Consider the following 19057-nt stretch of genomic DNA (forward strand, 5'->3'; position numbering starts at 1 on the left):
AGCTTTTGGCCCTGATGTACAGCCACATATCTCGATACGAGTCCTCACCTGGCCAACAAAACTGAGATGCAGAGGTGGGAAAAAGCTGGCAGAGAACAACATGGAAAATACAGAGGGTCCCATGCAATCTCGGTATCGTTTCAAGTCTGAGGTTTAATGGAAATAAGGTGGTGGAGCACAGCGTGGCTCTGCCACAGATTTGGCTTATTGCCACAAGCAAATCACTACGTGTGGTAGGTCTCGCCTCCACTACCCTGGAACGAAATAACTTGTGTTCTGCACCCGCACGACGTAAAGCAAACAGACATTACTCTGATAAGTCGGGAGACACGGATGCCGTGCTCTGTTCCCTCTCCCCCATTTTGCCTGGATAAATGCCATCAGGTCGGGATGACTCACAGGCAGTAACAGTGGGAGGCAGGGAAGGATTTGCACCCCCTGAGACTCAGTTTAGCGTCTAAATCGGGAGATGCGTCTGCATTTGAAACAAGCAGAGCTCCTCAAGTGGAGATACAGCCTAAGATGTGCTGCTGGTCAGGGGAAACGGGCATTTAATGGACTAAGTGGTTTGATGCACTGAAACCCTTTGGCTTCTGACCCTGCTCCTGGGTAGTTTGAGGACTCTGACGTTGAGGACGGCGGAGCTCAGGAGCTTACACACGCTCAGGCAGCCTCGGGATCAGCTCTGAGGTGGGAGCTCTGCAGTAACTACAGCAACATGTTCGTGTCTCTGTTTCCATGGCTGTGCAAATCTATGTTGTTCAGATGGTAACTGGGGATAACCACTTGAAGCTGCGCCATAGCTTTCCGCTGAGGAATCATGGTCCAGACCACAGTGAGCTGGACACACCGAAGTCGATGAGGCTCCAGGAAGCTGCAGAACAGAGGCCTCGGTCTCTCTGCTCAGTGGTGCTGCCAGGAGGGACGGTGGCAGCATCGGTGCTTCTTCACGGACCCTCTCTGCGCCGTTCATGCTAACCCACGAGGGAACACGAGTGGCACCCGCAGCTTTTGTTGGAAAAAAAAAAATCCTTGAAAAGTGGAGGAGATCATTGAGGTAATGGAGACAGGTTCCACTTAAACTTACCATGAACCCTACTTGTCGCGCTGTACCTTACACGCGTACGTGGCTGTTAAAAGCCGATCCTCCTTGACTGAACAGCGTAGAGCTGACCGCGGCCTGACTCGCTTCCTCTTGCCTCTCCAGGGCTCCTTTTGGCAATGCTGGCTGCGCAGCCAGGCCGCTGCTCCCATGCATAATGCACGGCCCGGCCTGCACGAAACTTTCCACAAAGAGCAGCGGCTCCAGTTGCATGATTTTAAATTAACTATTAATACGGCTGATACCGTATCCCCTTGAAAACAATGGCACGCAACAGACAGCGGCGCGGTTGTGTATCAGGTTACTTACCGCAGCCTTTATCGGTCTCGTGTAACTGCTCACAGCGTGGGGCACCTCCTGAAGGTCTCTGGGAGACGATCTGTCCAGAGGAAAGGAGAGGCGGCCGAGCAGGTGGGTTGCATTTAGCTCTCGGTTAAGCCGATACGCACGCAGCGAGGCTGGTAATGGCGTCCCTGAAACCGAGGACGAAGCTCCTGCGCGTGCCGAGACTGGGCACGACAGGCTTGTCGGGGTGGAGTCCTGGCCGAGGCGATGAAAGCTGCTGGTCCCTTCTTTTAAAAAACAACGAACTGCACCAAACAAAACCAAACCCGACACAAATCAACCCCAGCCAGCCCAACCCAACCAACCCCATCCGACCGAACCAGACCCAACCCAACCGAACCAGAGCCGGGAGGGCCCGGCCCAGCGCCGGGCCGCCCGAGGAGGGCAGGCCAGGGGAGGCCGTGCAGCCTCCGGCGGGACAGCGGGACACGCGGCCCCGGGGGCGGGCGGGCAGCACCGGGCTGCCCGGGGGAGGGAGCCGCCTCGTCACCCCAGCGGGGTCGTGTGCCGCCCGCGACCCGGAACGTCCGTGCGCTGCCGCCGGTTGCCGGGGGGAAGCGGGAAAGGGCGCGGCGCTTCCGGTTTCGCTTCCGGAGTCGGCGGTGGGGGCGGAGCGGCGGCGGACGCCCGTGCCCGCCGCGCGGCCGGCAGGGCCCTTCCGGCGACCCGTAGCGGTGCCCCGCGCGCGGCGCGGCCCTCTGCGGCTGGCGGAGCGGCGCCGGGCCCGGTCCGTGCGTTGCCGCTCTCCGGGCCCCCCCGTAGGGCGGGGCCGGCGGCCGGGCCGCGGGTTCGCGTCCCCGCTGCGGCGCCGCGGCCGGGGCAGCTGCGCGACGGCGGCGCCGGGGATGGGCCGCGGCCCCGGGGCGGGCGGCGGGGGCTCGCGGGGCGGGTGAGGCGGCGGTGGGCGCTGGGGCTGCCCCGCCTCGCCGCCGGCCCGGAGGGGCTGGCCGGGCCCGGGGGGCGGCTGGCCCCGAGGGGGCCGCATGTGCCCCCCGCCGGGCACCGAGGCAGGACGGAGGAGGAGGCGGAGGGAGAGGCCGCCCCGGCGGCGGGGCAGGCCGGCAGGCCCGGGCGGGGCCGGCCCGGTCGTCGGGGCCGCAGTCGGGAGGAGGAGGAGGCGGCGATGGAGGGCCTGGCCGGGTACGTGTACAAGGCAGCGAGCGAGGGGCGAGTGCTGACCCTGGCCGCGCTGCTCCTCAACCGCTCCGAGAGCGACATCAAGTACCTGCTGGGCTACGTCAGCCAGCACGGCGGGCAGCGCTCCACCCCGCTCATCATCGCCGCCCGCAACGGCCACACCAAGGTGGTCCGCCTGCTCCTCGAGCACTACCGCGTGCAGACCCAGCAGACCGGCACGGTCCGCTTCGACGGGTACGTAGAGCGCGCTGCCGCCCGGCGCTGCCCCGGCCAGAAATCGGCCTCGGTGCCGGCACGGCGCAGGGGCTCCGGGCCCCGCCGCTCCCCCAGCTGGTGTTGGGAAAGTTGCTGCATTAGCCATAAAAATGCCATTGCTGTTTGAGATCCCCCACACGGTGCTTTATGAGCCGTAAACGCCTCTGCCCTTCGGAGATCTTCCACCTGAAACTGTAGACAGAATAATACTCGCCGCAGCCCGGAGAGCTCCTCATCGAGTTTCCCCTCGGTGAGCAGGTCACCTTGTATTCTCTCCCGCTGTGCCAAAATGGCCTTTTCTGTGCGATTGCTCGCTGCCGCAGGTGACAGCAGGCATCAGGTCAGGGTAGGGTGGTGCCTGCATGCCAGGAGCCAGGCCTTTGTTTACTCAAATTGAGGGTTTCTCTGTGTCCGGCCCAGACATCCTGAGGAACATCCCTTTCTCGCCGCAGGGAGCCAATGTACGGGATGGCCGGGAGAGAAGTGTGACATTTTAGGACGGGAAGGGAAGAAAGGGAGGGAAGGGGGTGCCTGGCCCTCAGCTGGGACCCAGCCCGGGCAGCGGTGTCGATGCTGCTGTTTGGGGAGAAGCCTGGCAGTGATTTCCAGGAGTGTGGTCCGTGGGCGGTGTGCTGCCGCAGCAGAACGGAGGAATGTTTTTAAAATCTCCCAGAGTGCTCATGAAGTTCTTGCCCGTATATCAGTCTTAAACCCAAGGCTGACTAATCGCGAAGGTAGATCGGTCTTTTGAACAGCTTCAGGTTTTGCAGGTAGCTTGCACAGAGGGGAGAGCTCACATCAGGTACTGGGTGAGGGGGACCGCAGTGGGTCCCCGCTGGTATCTTTCATCTGGCTCCTACTTGATGAGCTGGAGTTACGCCTGTGCAGCTCCACCTGGCCCAGGGAAAGGCTGGCTCCATTCTTATATGCTGAATGAAGGGGGAGGAACCGACTTCCCTGTGTGGTTTGGGTTTTTTTCTTTCTTCTTCTTCTCTTCCAGCCCTTCTTTTCACAAGCAAAAACTGGTTGAGAATACCTAGGGTGAGGTCTGCCCCAAATTCAGTTAAAGGAAGGGCTGTCAGCCCCCCTCTGCTGCTGAATTTTCTTGTTTCTCCTGCTGTGCCTTGTTGGGATGGTGATCTGCTTGCCAGAGCCTCTGCCTTGTACAGATTAAAGGAGGTGTTGTCTGAGACACAATGGGCACAGTGGGAGTCGCAGCCTGGTGAGAAGAGAGGAGGCATGTGATCCCTGGCGTTATTGTCGTTCTTCTTGAGATAAGGTGGAACAGCAGCTCCGCTTGTTTGGGCTCCAGGCTTTTGACTTGTAAATATATACCTGTAGTGCACCAATAAACTACCTCGTGTTCATTAACAAATCCTAGGTCCTGACTTTCCTTCTGTTATAATATAAAAGCATTTTAATGTCATTTACAAAATAAGGAACTTCTTACTGTGAATAAAGGTGTAGACATCTCTGCATGCCAGAGCTCTTAAATGGCCTCTGAAATGCTGTCTAGAGGTGTTGGATTCACAAACAGCCACACAACTATTCCTGCTGAGCTACGCGAGAGCTTCATAAAATGGTAAAAATCGCTGTTAAAATTAGGTCGGTGTCTTATGATATTTTAACTTTGGGAAACATGACTGGATATATGGAAATAAGATAGTTGTCCCTTCTCTGCGATTTGGGATGCGCCTTGAGTGTGTACTAACTGCGTTGTGAACGCTGCCTGTTTCTGCGTTAAAGTGCTACTTCAAAAATCAGGGGAATGGAAAGGACATTAGCCTTTATCTTTGTAGTTACACAACGTGCTGCATTTGGGAATGAAAACAGCTCAAGAAACTGTGATGCTTTGTTAAAGTTAACTGTCCCCTCATTTAGGAGTGCCAGCAAGCTGATTCAAATCCTGGTCTACGAGGCCATGAAGTAAAACAGATCTCTGAAACAGTCCAGCTCAGAAGAACTTCTGCGTTTTTAAATTTTATTTTATTCTTGGAGTTCCATTTGTGTAACCAGACTGCTGGTCTGATTTACGGTGCGGTCTCTCAAACAAGAAGTATCGGTGCAGTGGAAGTGGTGGCAATGTTGCAGCTCAGGCAGAGAACAAGTTGAAGTGATACGAAATTCTTACGCCAGCTTTGCTGCCAGGGCCGCTGTATTGTATAGCTATACTGTTACTCACGTCTGAGTTTGTTCTTTTGTGTCAATATGTCAGTTTTAAGTTTTCTCTCTTTCTTTTATGTGTCGGTTTCTGGCACAAGGCATCAAAGAAGCGGTAATTCTTGTAACTATTCTTCCCGAGACCTCCGTAGGCTGAGGGCTGGAGCTTGCAGGTAGGATCTTCAAAGCAGCCCGGGAAGTACTAGTGCAAAATGTGGCTAAATCCCCTGGCTGCTTTGAAGTTTCAGCTTCCAACGTTTCTTCCTTCGGGAGGTCTATGTGCTTGATAAGTCTCTCATTCTTTTACCGTGGCTATCCCGGTAAGTTCCTTCAAGTACAAAAATAGGATGGCTACAAAGTACCTTTCAATGGCTGGGTACGTACGTGCCTGTTGCATGGTGCTCGGCCGCCTGTAAAAGATGCTTTTGAAAGAGCGTCGGTTTAACTGCTTGTTTCCGTCTTTACATTTTTAGCTTTGTCATTGATGGAGCCACAGCGCTCTGGTGTGCAGCAGGAGCCGGCCACTTTGAAGTAGTCAAATTGCTGGTGAGTCACGGCGCCAATGTGAATCACACTACAGTGACCAATTCGACTCCCCTGAGGGCTGCGTGTTTCGATGGCAGACTGGACATTGTGAAATACCTGGTAGAAAACAATGCCAACATCAGCATTGCCAACAAGTACGACAACACTTGCCTTATGATTGCGGCTTACAAAGGTCACACGGACGTGGTGAGGTACCTCCTCGAGCAGCATGCTGATCCCAACGCCAAAGCCCACTGCGGTGCCACGGCGTTGCACTTTGCGGCCGAAGCCGGCCACTTGGAAATAGTGAGGGAGCTGGTCAAGTGGAAGGCGGCGATGATGGTGAACGGCCATGGGATGACTCCGCTGAAAGTCGCTGCCGAGAGCTGCAAGGCCGATGTTGTAGAGCTGCTGCTTGCTCACGCTGACTGTGATAGGAGAAGCCGGATTGAAGCTCTGGAACTTCTGGGTGCCTCATTTGCAAATGACAGAGAAAACTATGATATAATGAAGACTTACCACTATTTATATTTAGCAATGCTGGAGAGGTACCGAGACAGCGAGAATATAATTGAAAAAGAAGTTCTTCCACAAATTGAAGCTTATGGAAACAGGACTGAATGCAGGACTCCTCAGGAATTAGAGTCTATTAGGCAGGACAGAGATGCCCTTCACATGGAAGGCCTCATTGTGCGGGAAAGAATTCTGGGCTCGGACAATATCGATGTTTCTCACCCCATTATTTACCGGGGGGCTGTTTATGCAGATAACATGGAGTTTGAACAGTGTATCAAGCTATGGCTCCACGCGTTGCATCTAAGGCAAAAAGGCAACAGGAACACTCATAAGGACCTCCTGAGGTTTGCTCAAGTCTTTTCTCAGATGATACACTTAAACGAGCCTGTTAAAGCCAAGGACATCGAGAGCGTTCTGAGGTGCAGCGTCTTGGAAATAGAACAAGGCATGTCCCGGATCAAAACCACCCAAGACTCTGACATCCACACAGCCATGGACAACTATGAATGCAACATTTTTACCTTTCTCTACTTAGTCTGCATCTCTACCAAGACCCAGTGCAGTGAAGAGGATCAGTCACGAATCAACAAGCAGATTTATAACCTGATTCACCTCGATCCCAGAACTCGGGATGGCTCTAGTTTGCTGCATCACGCTGTCAATTCCAGTACACCAGTTGACGACTTCCACACGAATGATGTCTGCAGCTTTCCTAACGCACTTGTCACAAAACTCTTGCTAGATTGTGGTGCTGACGTGAACGCTGTGGACAACGAAGGAAACAGTCCGCTCCACATCATTGTCCAATATCACAGGCCCATCAGTGACTTCTTGACGTTGCATTCCATCATCATTAGCCTGGTGGAGGCTGGTGCTCATACAGACATGACGAATAAGCAGAAGAAAACCCCTCTTGATAAAAGTACGACAGGGGTGTCTGAAATACTCCTCAAAACTCAAATGAAACTGAGTCTCAAGTGCCTGGCTGCCCGAGCAGTACGGATCTATAACATCAGCTACCAAAACCAGATCCCTAGAACTCTGGAAGAATTTGTGAAGTTTCACTAGGCTACATAAAATCTCTCGTGGTGGTGCTATCCCGGGACGACATCAATTGCAGACAGCAGAATACATATGTATACATGGAGTTGTTTTTCTCTTTTTTTTTTTTTTTTTTGGGGGGGGGGGGGGCGGTCCTCTGGATTCAGTCTGCAGCCTCAGTTCTCATGCAGATGTTGGGGGGAGAAAAAAAGCCACATCGTTTTCCTCTAGTCAAATCTGATGTTTGAGATTTTGGTCATTTCTTTTGATTAAAAGAATTGCTTCGTTATCTCTTGTTTTTTATAAACAAAATGAAAAGAATCCCAGTGTAACTTGTGCAGAATGTTTTGTTTCCAATACACATCTCCACTTACGATTTGCAGCTGAATGCTTTAGGTGGTTATTTACAAAGGCACCTCTGAAAGCCCTTGTCACCGTGCTACCGAGGCAGTAGCTTTGCAAATTTTAAAACTTCTTGGAGTGAGGTGGGAAAGAACAATTGGAAATTATATGGTAGTTGGTTAAAAGTGAAGTCTCGACATACAGAGCAGTCCATTGCTCTCATACCTCACCATCTTTTTGGGCCTTTCAGTTAGTGCTGAAGATGTTGGTAACATTTTAAAATTTTTTATTTTTTTTAAATTAAATTTTGAACAGCAGTTATCAACAGCTACAGGCGTATGGAATGCTCTGTTAGGAAATACAGGTTTAAATTCAGCTATGGTATGTTCATCTAATAATAGTTGAAATACCAAGCTCTTCATTTACACTGCTACAGTAACTATTGAATAACTTTTGAAAAAGGAACTTGCACATTGACCTAAATGAACCGGAGTCATGGTTTCTTTTTATGTAGCTAAGTTGCTCATATATAAAGATCATGCATGGATACCTAGAAAATTTATAGGGTATTTGTGTTTGTGTGTGTCCCAACATTTCAAAATGCTTTTAACTTGTGGGTTTTTTTGTCTCAATGATCAACATGCACCTTTTTGACTCAAAGTATGTAAAACTGCACTCTTGGATTCCAAATGCTGTATCTTCCTAACGGAGTAGTCTGTCGCCAAAGAGAGTCTTCCTTTGGAGCGGGATACTGCTTGAAACTGGCTTTTCCAATAAGCGTGGAGTCTGTGCCTCCCTGAATTGGACTTGAGGATTTTTCATGATTTTTACTCCTTTCATTATGAAAATCTCTATTAAAGCTGATTTTTAAAAAATTGTCCTATCATAAGATCTTTTATGATAAACAACTGATTGTATAACGCTGTTGCTTGAGAAAGTACTTCTCCTTGGTAGAAGTTGCAGATACTCCAACAGTAAAATGTCACTTGTTTTGACAGGCTACTGAAACCTCTGTTTATTTTAAATGCAGCTTTTTAACTGTCAGATGATGAAAGAATGTTCTGTAGTTTTTTTTTAAACAATCTGGGTAGAACTTTAAGGAAATATTTGGGCACACATTTCTATTTGTATTACAAATAAATAAACATTGAATGTGGAATTAGCTTGTAACTCTTAATTTTTGTCTAGTGCCAAGCAGAATAACACTGCTTAGATTGTATGATACCGTAAGTGCTGGCTGTTGTGTTTCCTTAAAGGTAAAAGCTTTAGAAATACTCTGTCTTCTAAGCTGCAAACTTTACTCTGCTAGAAACTAGCTCCTAAAATGAAAAATGTGTCTGTCGTATCTCAGGTAGGTTGGACTACTGCACTTAAAAAACATGACTTGCAGTCGAACGCCAGGCGAAATGGCAAAGCCAAATTCAGCCACCGGGGGCCTTAATGCAAGTGGGTGTTGTCAAACAGTTGGGAAGGTATTAGTGTTCCTGTAAAGTGGTACCCTAAGTGTCTTCCTCCTGCATGCCGAGATGTATTCATCTGAAGTCATCAGGAAAGCTGCAGTTTTGTATTTTGCTGAGAATTTACGGTGGTGATTTTTCGCCTGGCTGTTGGAAATGCAAAAAAATGTTTAAGTCGCTGTGGCTCATCGCGAGAACGGGGGAATGCTTTTAGTCTCCCATTTTGGGATTGTGTCTGTTACTGCTAAAGCTTCGAATCTGAAACTCGAACAACTTCAGAACACGCACCAGATGATTATTATTTAGCTAGTAAAGTCACTGGTAGCTGACTCAGTTAAAATTAACCAATGTATGAATCGGTGTGTACGTGTTACAGAAAAAAAGTCTTCTGATATACTGTGCCACACGCTTCAAACAGAGCTCTGATGCCTTGCTGTTCCTTGTTACACTTGCACACTAATAATTCATGATGTGCATGGAGTTAAAAACGAGAGTCGGTGGTCCTTGAGTCTGACTGGAGTGGGAGTCGGGGGAGAGAGGGGAGAGGGCTGAACCCTTTCAGCAACTAATACTGCTTGCTGTGTAACAAAGCATCCTGGATTGGAAATCATTACAAGATGCTGTATCATTGATTAAGACAGTATTTCCTTGCGCTGTTTATTTTGTTCTCAGGATCTGTTTCTGACATGGAGTAATTTAAGTGTTGTGTTCTTGTGAAATATCTGTATAAAACTGTTCTTGGAACAAACGTGCATGCTTGAAATATCTGTAGGTAATAATAAGGTGAAGGAAGCTGCTCCTCCCACAATTCTGCTTTTTTAATAAGAAAAAAAGTTACACCAAACGATCTTGTGGAAAAGCTGCTGCTTCCTCCCTTCCTGTAGCTTTGTTCTGATCCTTTCCCGCTTTTGGCTCCGTTGCAGGATTATTTGCTGAGGTTCTGCTTTGTTCATGCCGTTCCTGGGATGATTTCAATACGTGAAGACCTGAAGAGAGAGGATGCTGTTACCCAGAAGCAGCAATAAAACTTCTTGTCGGTAGATTGCAAAACACTTTATAAAGCGGGGGAAGGTCTGTGCTATGGAAGGAGCAGTTGATGCTAAAGCCGCTCCTGCCTCAGGTGTGGTCCCTAGTCTTTGTCCTGGTTCCTGACGAAGACAGGTTCCTGCTTGTCTGCAGCCTGGGAAGGTGGCATCGTGCACGTGCTGTTCTGCCGCCCTTGCTGTGGCAGTAAAAGCTCTTGGCCAAAGGGTAGGAAAAAACCGGCGGGTGCCTGTTTCTGCACGCCTGTGGGTGCAGCAAAGTCCATCACGGGTCTCGGCGTCCCGGGACCTTCCCTCTCCTTAGCCTGGAAATTTTTTTTTCAAGCATTAAAAGCTGAAAGAGTGCACTCGCTCTCTTTGAGGGAGTTATTTAAAGGTCTTGAAAAAGTCTGTGCAAACCCCACAGCTGCTCCTTTCACTGGGAAAAAGGAGCTGCGTGACGTCCCCTCTGCCAGGGACGAGGTGTGTGTGTGCCTGTAGGTGGTGGTCTGTTAGTTACAGAGCTGGCTCAGCGCAGAGAGCTGCTGTTGGAGAGCAGACCGGCTTTTAAAAATACACCTTGCTGAGGCCAGCCCACACTCAGCGGGCTGCTGAGAAAACCCTTGGCCCTGCTTGCCGGTGTCTCGGAACCTCTGTCTGGAGGGATGTGCTCGGGGAGGCGAGTTCCCAAGCAGAAGGGCAGTGCTGCTGCACACGGAGGGAGCTGCAGCTGGCATTTCACACACTCATCTTTGGGTGAGCTACGCTTATACCATGGTCCTTAGGTGGTGATGAGAGCCCTAGCTGGTTCTGGCATCATGCAGCTGTGTGAAAATCTGTTTTTCCACATTTATTGCATAGGTTTCTACATCTTCTCCGTGGAGGCAACCACTGCTCAGGTCTACCCTAGAGCCTCAGCATCAGCAAACAGGGGAAAGCACTTGGCTTAGTAAAGAAAACTGTTTTCTGAAAACAAGTCACTTTTATTTTTTTCAAACAACGGGACTCAAGTTTTGTGTTTGGCAGGGATTGCACACCAGCCCCATCGCTGCTGCTGCTGCACGGTGCCCTGTGCCAGCCCGGTGGGGGAGCGGTGGTCCCACAGACGTGGCTCTGTGGGGACCCCCCCAGCCTCGAGCCCCGTCCCCCCCCTGTGTCAGCGATGCCTGTTTGCTCCGGTCCCCCCTGCATGAGCCTGAGTTTGTGAACCGAAGTAACTGTGCGGAGTAGCTCGATCACTTTACCTGCACTGTTTTGAGTTAAATTGATAAAAGCTGTTGGTGTAAGTAGCTTTAACCAGGTTCTCAGTAGTTACAAACCCTCTTTACGTTTTCAGAGAAGTGCTGATGCTTTGATGCCCAGTTTAGGTAAGGAGCAGCCTGCGGCAGGGCTCGTGTCCCACGGGGTGGCTGTCCTCCCCGGGCACCCCGAGCCCCCACGCTGCAGAGAGAAATTGGAATTGTGTTCCTGGAGTGTTTTGACTGAATGGGAATGAAAATGCAGCTTCCCTTCCCGCGAGGGCACAGAGCGGCTGTCGCACACCCGCCATCCGTCTGCGGCAGAGGTACGGCCCCATGCCTTGGCGGGGGACAGGCGGCAGGTAGCGATGGGCGACAGCCGCTGCCCCGGGCCCTGGGATGCTGCTGGGCGGGAGGTATGTGTACATGGACAGTATAGAAATATATATGTATATATGTACACACACACAAACAAATGCACATATACATGCACACACATATATGCCTATACGTATATACAGACACACTTTTTTTTGTATACACACACATACATAAGCATGTACACACATGTATACACACACACACACACACACAGAGACAGACCCTAGCTGGTGCACAGTGTCCCCTGTGACCACAGCTTCCCAAAGCTGCAGGTTGGAGGTGCTCTCTCTCTCGAACCCACACACGCTGATATGCTTATACCACACACATATATACACACACATATATGTAGATACACATTCACACACAAACACATGTATGTAAACACACACACACACATACACCCCCCCAAGCTGGTGCACCATCTTGCCTGCGAGCATGGTTTCCCAAAGCTGGAGGATATGTATACACAGAGAGAGAGAGAACATAAACAATATATATACACACACACACATGTGTATGCCCTTATATGTGGCTCTGGAGATGGACAGCAGCGGGAGAGCACCCACCACCCCCCATGTCCCTGGGGATGCCCCGCTGAAGGATCCCGCCCAGCCCTTGCTGACCTTCAGCTATTTCCCTTGCTGGTGCTGCAGGTATCTAAAGCCTGGGGAGGGACCGTGTGGGGGCTCAGGGGGAGACATGCGGCCGCTATTTTCATAGCACCGAGGGCTGAGATGTTTTTGGGCAAAGCCTTGAAAAGCTGTTTATTTTTTTCCTCGCAATAAAAGGTTGGAAAGGCACCGTCAGTAGTCCTCATGCATCCTGCCTCTGTGCTTTCAACAGCAACAGGGAAAGTTGGTTGAGCGTGAAGAGGGAGAAAAAATAAATCTGCAAAATTTAGTCTCTTTGGAGCCATGAGAGCACTGGCAGTGCCAACATTGCCCTGGACTCACGGAGCCCCAAGCACCCACCCTGGTACCTGCATGTGGATTTCGGCTCTCCGGGTTAGCCCTGCACCCCAGCCGGGCCCCCCAGGACAAACGAGACCCGAATCAGCCAGAAACTCTGACACTAACAACTCCCATTCAAGGTGAGGATGCTAGCAATGAAAAATCAGATTTTTTCCCCTATTTTGTACAATTCATGGGGCTGATTCTGCAGCAACATCTTCCTCCAGGCTCACAAAGGCACTGGGGGCTGCACGCCGGCCGCTTGTCCCACCTGACAGCATCCTTTAAAAACAGGCTGCAAAAAACTTGCATCCCACAATAAATAAGTGGAGGAAAAAGTCTGAGCCCTGTCCTCCTCCGCTGCGTCCCAGAGGGGTGCGAGCAGCTCTCGCTCGTGTCCAGCTGAGCCATGGAAGTGGGCTAGCACAGAAGGGGAGTAGAGGCTATTCATTTTTAAAATACTGTATTTTTAATCCTTAAAAAATACTAGGACAGTATTTAACAAACTTCATTACACATCCGGTGGACATATGCTTTCTTTTCATCCATAAAATTAATATTAGCATAAATAATTCTGTTATGCAAAAAGAAAGATTTTTGTCAAACAGCACCGATCATCCGGTTTCGCGTGACACCAAGTATGTACAATTATAATACACGTGCGGATCCTTGCTGGACACAAGCTCTTCGAAACTGCTCAGTTTGTAGAAAACACTTCAAACTGGGTTTTGATTTTTTTTTTAGGTTTTTGATTTTTTTTTTTTCTCCTTTGCTTAAACAGGTAAATATTTTTAAAATAAGTATGTACAGCTGGACACTGGAGATTTGCATTAAGGTGCTTTAATTTGCTATCATTTGTATTCAGTGCATTAAGAAGAAGGCAAATTAAAATCTCCACCCAATTGCTCCGGTTAACGAATGCAACACAGTTCGAGAGCCGCGGCCAGCAAAGCCCGGGGGTTTGCTACAGCTCAGCCATGGGAATGAGCAATCCTCGTTTTTTAAGGATATTATTTTTTAAAGATTTTTGCAGCCCCGCGGTTTGCCTCAAGTGATGGGGCACGTTGCTTCGGTGGCCCCTCTGTCCCCATGCCTTTGCCACCTCATTGCAAACCCAGTTTGAAGCTCCTCTTGCTGTGGCACAGGGCCACGAGTAGGGGTTGGGGATTTTGGTATGTGTAGGGGGGGCTTTTTTTGGCTTTTGGACCTGTTTAGGTGATTTCACACAAAGGGGTGTACTCTTGTCTTGATGCAAACCCCGGCTCAGCACCCAAATCCCTCGCCATCGAGGCGAACCTCTGTTCCGTAACTGGTGAGGGGCTGGGAGGGGGTGCGGGGGGGGGGAAGCCGGCGGCCCCGGCAGCATCACTCCAGCCCCTGGGCGCTCCGCTCCCGCTCCTGCTCTGCCGCTCGCCTGCGGCTCCCGCTTTTAAAAAATCCAAGCTGTAGAGATTAAAGAGAAACAGAAGAAAACCCCACCATTACTTCAGCTGATTGCTGGGAAGAGTCTTTCTTTTAGCGGGATATTGCCAGGAAGTTTAGACCCTGAATATAATACGGAAGCGGAAAGAGGTTAGAGGAGCTTTTTGCAATTCCCAGCGGTGCCGCGGGGCTCGTGGGGCTGTGGACATGGAGCTGGGAGGCCAGGGGATCCCTCCATGCATGGGGGTCTCCACTGAGCCCTCAATGGGCGCGGCTTAAGGGCTGCTCACCTTCCAGAGCGCGAGGACGAGCAGGGCCAGGAGCAGGAGACCTCCTAATGTGCTCCCCAGGATGATCCAGATGGGAATCTGCGACTCCTCTGGCTTGGAGATTTCAAACGTTATCTGCAAGGAAAGAGCATCAAAATACACTGCTGCCGCTGGGTGCAAGAGCCGGGCGGGCAGGGGATGGGAGGGGGGACGGCACGATGGTGGGGATGCTGAGCATCCCCTCCCTTCAGGAGGACGCTGGAGCTGCTGGGGAGGATGCCCACCCCATGCACCAGTGACTTGGCTCAGGTTTTCCCTGCGCAGTCTGGTGGTGCTGGGACCGGAGCTGCCCGGCTCCGACCACAGCTGCACCGAGCTGCCCTGGGCTCTGCGGAGCCGGGTGCCAAAGGCGGGTCGCTCCAGCCCTTCTGCTGGCCGCAGGGTTTTTCCCACTGGGGTCAGAGCAGGGTGTTGCAGCATCCCCAAAGCTGCCAGGTCCATGTGTGACTGTCCTGCCCTGGGGGCTCACCTGGCGGCTCGGGTCCTCCTCGCGGAAGACGAAGGGGCTCCCAAAGCGTCGCTGGAGAGCGGCGTTCGTGGTAAGCTTCAGTGACTTGAACTTCAGCTGCGCAAAGAGATGCTGGACATGAGCACCAGTGGTGGGAGAGGACCCAGTGCCCCAACTGGGTGCCCACCACGGCTTTGCTCACCAACACAGCTTTGCATCTGTGCTGGGGATGCTGTGTGCTGCACCCATGGGGGAGGACGATGCAGGTCAAGTAGTGAGTGTGGTTAAATTACAGCAAAAAGGACTGCTTGGGATTAAATTCCCCACGATGAGGTGCTGTGCGGGATGTTGGATGCACACACCAATAGAATAAGCAGGATTTGAAAACAAAAGTCACCCTTCACATGCCCAGGCTCCCTGGGAGGGAAGGCAATTACAGGAGAGAAAAAAAACACTTTTTCATGGTGTGAGGGCTCCTTTGGGGAATCTCTTCTCAAAAGCCACGTGCTTGCTTTGGGAGGACTTACTGCTTTCAGAGACTTCATCCACAGATTGCCACGCAAGTGCAAGTTCATCTCCTCGTTGGGGGCTAATTTCACATTGCAGTCAATGGAAACGACATCGGAGTTGCTATGGTTCTGCAAGGGGAGAAGTTTGTGGTGTGGGAGCATCGCTGCCGAGAAGGGGATTAAAAAAAACCCTGGGCTTTTTCCCTGGCACACATTGAGGGGAGTGAGATCCAAACCCCGGCAGAGGGGCCACGCACCCATCCTCCCCTGTGGCCACGGGGCATCCCTATCCCGGGGGCTTTGTCCCTGGTTTGGTGGCTGCCTGGGGTGGCTTAGCACGGGGCCAGGATCAGGGCCGTGAAGGCACGTACCAGGTGGGGGATGCGGGAGAGGTCCTCCTCGGTGGGCGTCCTCCGGTAGTCAGTGGTGTTTCCCCATATGTTGCAGGTTGCGTTCTCCTGTGGGAGAAGCCGATGGGCTCCGAGCATGGGGACAGGGACCATGGTGGCCACCTCCCCGCGTCCTGCCCCGTGCTTGGCACCCATCCTGGTGGAAGTGGGGGGACCCCAGCACCCCCCGGGCTTTGCTGGTGCTGGCGGCTGAGCTGGGATCACTGTCGGATGCGGCTGCCACCGCTTGCACCGTGGGGCTGGAGGAAGTCCCAGCCCAAAAGGAGTCCCGCATCCTACTTTAATTAATTCCTGTGTTTTGTGTCTCTCCCCCAGGAAAAATCAGCCTGGCAGAGCGCCCCATCCAGGATGCCAGCCACATGCGCTGGGGTGTCGCAGGTGACGTGGGGACTTTGCCAGAGCTGGCAATACAAAACGCCCCCATTGAGGCCAGATCCATCCGTAAACACGCTGTCTCCTGTGCTGGGCTCTTTCCATCACTGGCACGTGAGTCTCGCACGGCTGCAGGGGCAGTGGGAGGCTCAGGATGCCCCAGGGTCTGCTCCCAGCCCTCTCACCACTTTTATGGTTGCTCAGGGCTGCAGATCACCCCAGGCACAGCTAATGCTTTCAAGACTCTCAAGAATTCATTGCATACTGGAGGGAGGTCTAGCTCAGAGAAATATTTGGACTAAACCCTTGGCCGCTACCATTTTCCATGTTTCCAGCCAAGCAAATGTGAAAGGGAGAAGCCCAAGCACGAGCCAAGACCGTCCGTGCAGGTGTGAGCATGGTGGGGGTTGCAAAAGGATGGGGTGACCCGCTGTGGGGTGTCTCCATCCCCACCCCTGCTGCAGAAAGGACCCGCACGTGCTTAATGGGGATGAAAACCCCTCCTACCTGGTCCACCACAAATTCGGTCAGGAGCAGGAGGCGGTTGCCTCCCCGGGTGGCCACGGGGACAGTGAGCTTGATGGTCACCCCCTCCACGGGGAAGAAGCCCAGGTTCTGCAGCTGCGAGGGCAGAGGACAGAGATGTGCCCAGGGTGCTGGCATCCCGCAGGATGGGGACGAACAGGGTGACCGTGGCACATCCCACCTCCGGGATGGTGCTGGGGGATCCCTCAGCTGGTTTAAAACCCCCTCCTTACCTTGAAGGTGCAATGAAAGGGGGGGCCGATGCTGTCGTATCTCTCCAGGGAGCTGTTCGACCTGATTTCATAATAGTCCAGGCTCGATGTCCTGTTGTGACGAAGGAGGACAAGTCACGAGGAGGGCTCGGAGCAAACAGAGCACGAAGCAGCCCCATGCTCAGCTGCCCCCAGCAGCAGGCTGGGCTGCCCCAGCCCCTCCACAGGCAGATTCCCCAAGGAGAGGACTTTTGGTTTGTCTGGCCCTATTTTGGATGGAAACCATTGCCTGGCTCTACCTCATGCAGAAAATGATGGGGGATTTTCATGCTATTCTGCTTCTGCAGTATTTTCCCTTTCTTTGTAGAATTTTTCTCGCCTTTTTATTATAACAGAGACATCCAAGGCCCTGGCTGGCGGTTTGAATGTCACGTATAAATCTGGGGAAGTAAATCATTTCTGTTTCACAGCTGGAGAGGAGGAAAAGGAGCCAGGATGATCCGACGGGTGCCTGTGGGAGCCCGGCTGGGAGCACCTGCGATGGGACACACGCTCGCAGGTGTCACAACACAGGGCATGTGGCCCAAAACCCCAAAACCTCTTTAAAATTATTCCCCCTTTTTTCCCCCCTAAGGTGCCCAAATTTGAACGTTTTGTGCTGTTATTTTTCCTCCAAGTTCTCCCTCCTCTTGTAAGGGCAATTCTGATATTTGTTAAATTGAAAATCCCTCTGCTCCCCATAAATTGTAAGTATTAAAGTGGTTTTATCTTCAGTGCCCCACTGCCTCTAGTGTAAAAAAAATAAAATGACTGAAGGTCTTAAAAATCTGTTAAGAATTACAGCAAGCAGTGCCAGGGAAAGTGCTTCTGGGGTCCATGTTTTTTCTTATAATCAGGTTAATAAATTATCATCTGTGCCTTAGCTCCCTGCTCTCCTTGGACCGAGGACGCTCTCTGCTTTAGTTACTGTTGATGCCCAAACCCTTCCACACACGTCCCTCAGCTGAGCTTCTGGTGAGATTATTTTTAGTGGGATGGCTACCGGCCCAGACACTGGCTAGTAACGCGTTATGAAAATTACTACCTACAATAAGTACTTTTTCCCCTTAAAAAAAATTGCCCTCACACCTATTTAATAAGACTTGTGCTTTTAAACATTATGAAAACACAGCACCTCGTTGCTTCTTGCTGTTGATTTTTATGAGGACCCACTGAGCGTGATGTGCAGCACCAAGGAATCATTGCAGAGTGATTTTATGGTTCCTTCAGCCCCTTTTCTAAACCAAAACCAAATTCTGCAAATTAAAGCCAAATTTGCACTGGGCTCTGTTTGAACGCAGCTCCCATGGGGCCAGCACTGGTTTTCTCGAAGGACACCCTGCAAGCCGTGTCCCCCCAAAAGCTGTGTCCCCTCCCAAAACACACACCTGGTGAAGAGCAGGTCAGCTTCGTACTTCAGGTGAAAATTCAGGTGGGCGAAGTTGTCCTCCTTGGTGCTCTCCTTCTCCTCGCTGTCGCTGAAACAGCAGTGGGGCAAGCGGGGGGTGAGGTGGGAGCCGGCTCCCCTCTGATTTTTTTGGGGGGAGTCATAAGGAAACAGGTGGGGAAGGGCTGAACTTTTGCTTTTTGGCCAAAGTGTAACGAGAAGCAATTTTATTCTGTAGACTTTATTAGCCCAAAGCCATAAAAGTAGATCATTTGGAGAGCGGTTTCCCACCCAGCAGCCTTAAAGTGGTGCAGCAGCCCCAGCAGAGCGAATCCTCGGCTGCTCTCTGCCACCACAATTGATGAAAATGAAAAAAAACCCTACTGAGATTTCAGTTGGCTGTCAGAAAACTTCACCTGTGCAGGGCAAGTGAGCGAGGAGAATTTTGTAAAGCTGTTAGGAGATATTTTTCCTGGGAGTGTTTGCAGTTGTGAAGGTGGGTAAGAAAGCAGCAGTGGCTGAGACCCTTTCTGCTCAGTGCAGAGCCTGGCAGCAGCTGCACAGCCTCCACAGATACAGAAAAATGATGGATATAAATATACAGATAAATAAAAATAGCCTAGTTTGTGAACACAGGGCTGCACACTCCGTAATAACCCATGGCAATCAGGTTTCCTTGTGGTTATACCCTGAGTAAAGCCTCCAGCATCACCTGTGGCTATGGAAGAAGGAAACCCGACGCAAGCAGGTAACGTCCCATCGACCTCGCAAACACGTGCAAGGGAGAAAGCAACCATTAACCTGTTGGCGATCAAGTAGATCTCCATGCTTTGAAGGAAAATCGACTTGCTGAATTCAAAATCCAGGCGAAAAGCTACCTGCGGAGATTAGAAACAGATTGGAGAAAACATTATGGGGAAAAAAAACCCC

The 19057-nt window shown here is 51.3% G+C and overlaps 2 protein-coding genes and 1 long non-coding RNA gene across 3 annotated transcripts in view; 1 reads left to right on the plus strand and 2 right to left on the minus strand.

The window, feature by feature from the left end:
- Positions 1-133: 133 nt before the first annotated feature.
- LOC143164974 (uncharacterized) lies at positions 134-1877 on the minus strand. Its single transcript, XR_012996171.1, has 3 exons — positions 1412-1877; positions 1088-1283; positions 134-1008 (listed from the first exon to the last, which is right to left on the minus strand). It is a non-coding gene; the product is annotated as an uncharacterized LOC143164974 (long non-coding RNA).
- A 501-nt stretch (positions 1878-2378) lies between these two features.
- FEM1B (fem-1 homolog B) lies at positions 2379-8582 on the plus strand. The gene is made up of 2 exons (XM_076348114.1): positions 2379-2818; positions 5473-8582. Exons 1-2 carry the CDS (start codon positions 2571-2573, stop codon positions 7106-7108), a joined length of 1884 nt encoding a protein of 627 aa, XP_076204229.1. The 5' UTR covers positions 2379-2570; the 3' UTR covers positions 7109-8582.
- Positions 8583-13839: 5257 nt separating this feature from the next.
- The window catches only part of ITGA11 (integrin subunit alpha 11), a 48475-nt gene continuing 43257 nt past the window's right edge, over positions 13840-19057 (minus strand). Inside the window, exons 22-30 of the mRNA XM_076348115.1 lie at positions 18929-19005; positions 18129-18218; positions 16723-16813; positions 16472-16585; positions 15554-15640; positions 15201-15311; positions 14695-14790; positions 14187-14300; positions 13840-13917 (exon numbers count right to left, since the gene is read on the minus strand). Coding sequence (XP_076204230.1) covers positions 13840-13917; positions 14187-14300; positions 14695-14790; positions 15201-15311; positions 15554-15640; positions 16472-16585; positions 16723-16813; positions 18129-18218; positions 18929-19005 — 858 coding nt within the window. The remainder of the gene's footprint in view (positions 13918-14186; positions 14301-14694; positions 14791-15200; positions 15312-15553; positions 15641-16471; positions 16586-16722; positions 16814-18128; positions 18219-18928; positions 19006-19057) is intronic.

This window comes from Aptenodytes patagonicus, chromosome 10 (assembly GCF_965638725.1).
Source record: "Aptenodytes patagonicus chromosome 10, bAptPat1.pri.cur, whole genome shotgun sequence".
Classification (NCBI taxonomy): Eukaryota; Metazoa; Chordata; class Aves; order Sphenisciformes; family Spheniscidae; genus Aptenodytes; species Aptenodytes patagonicus.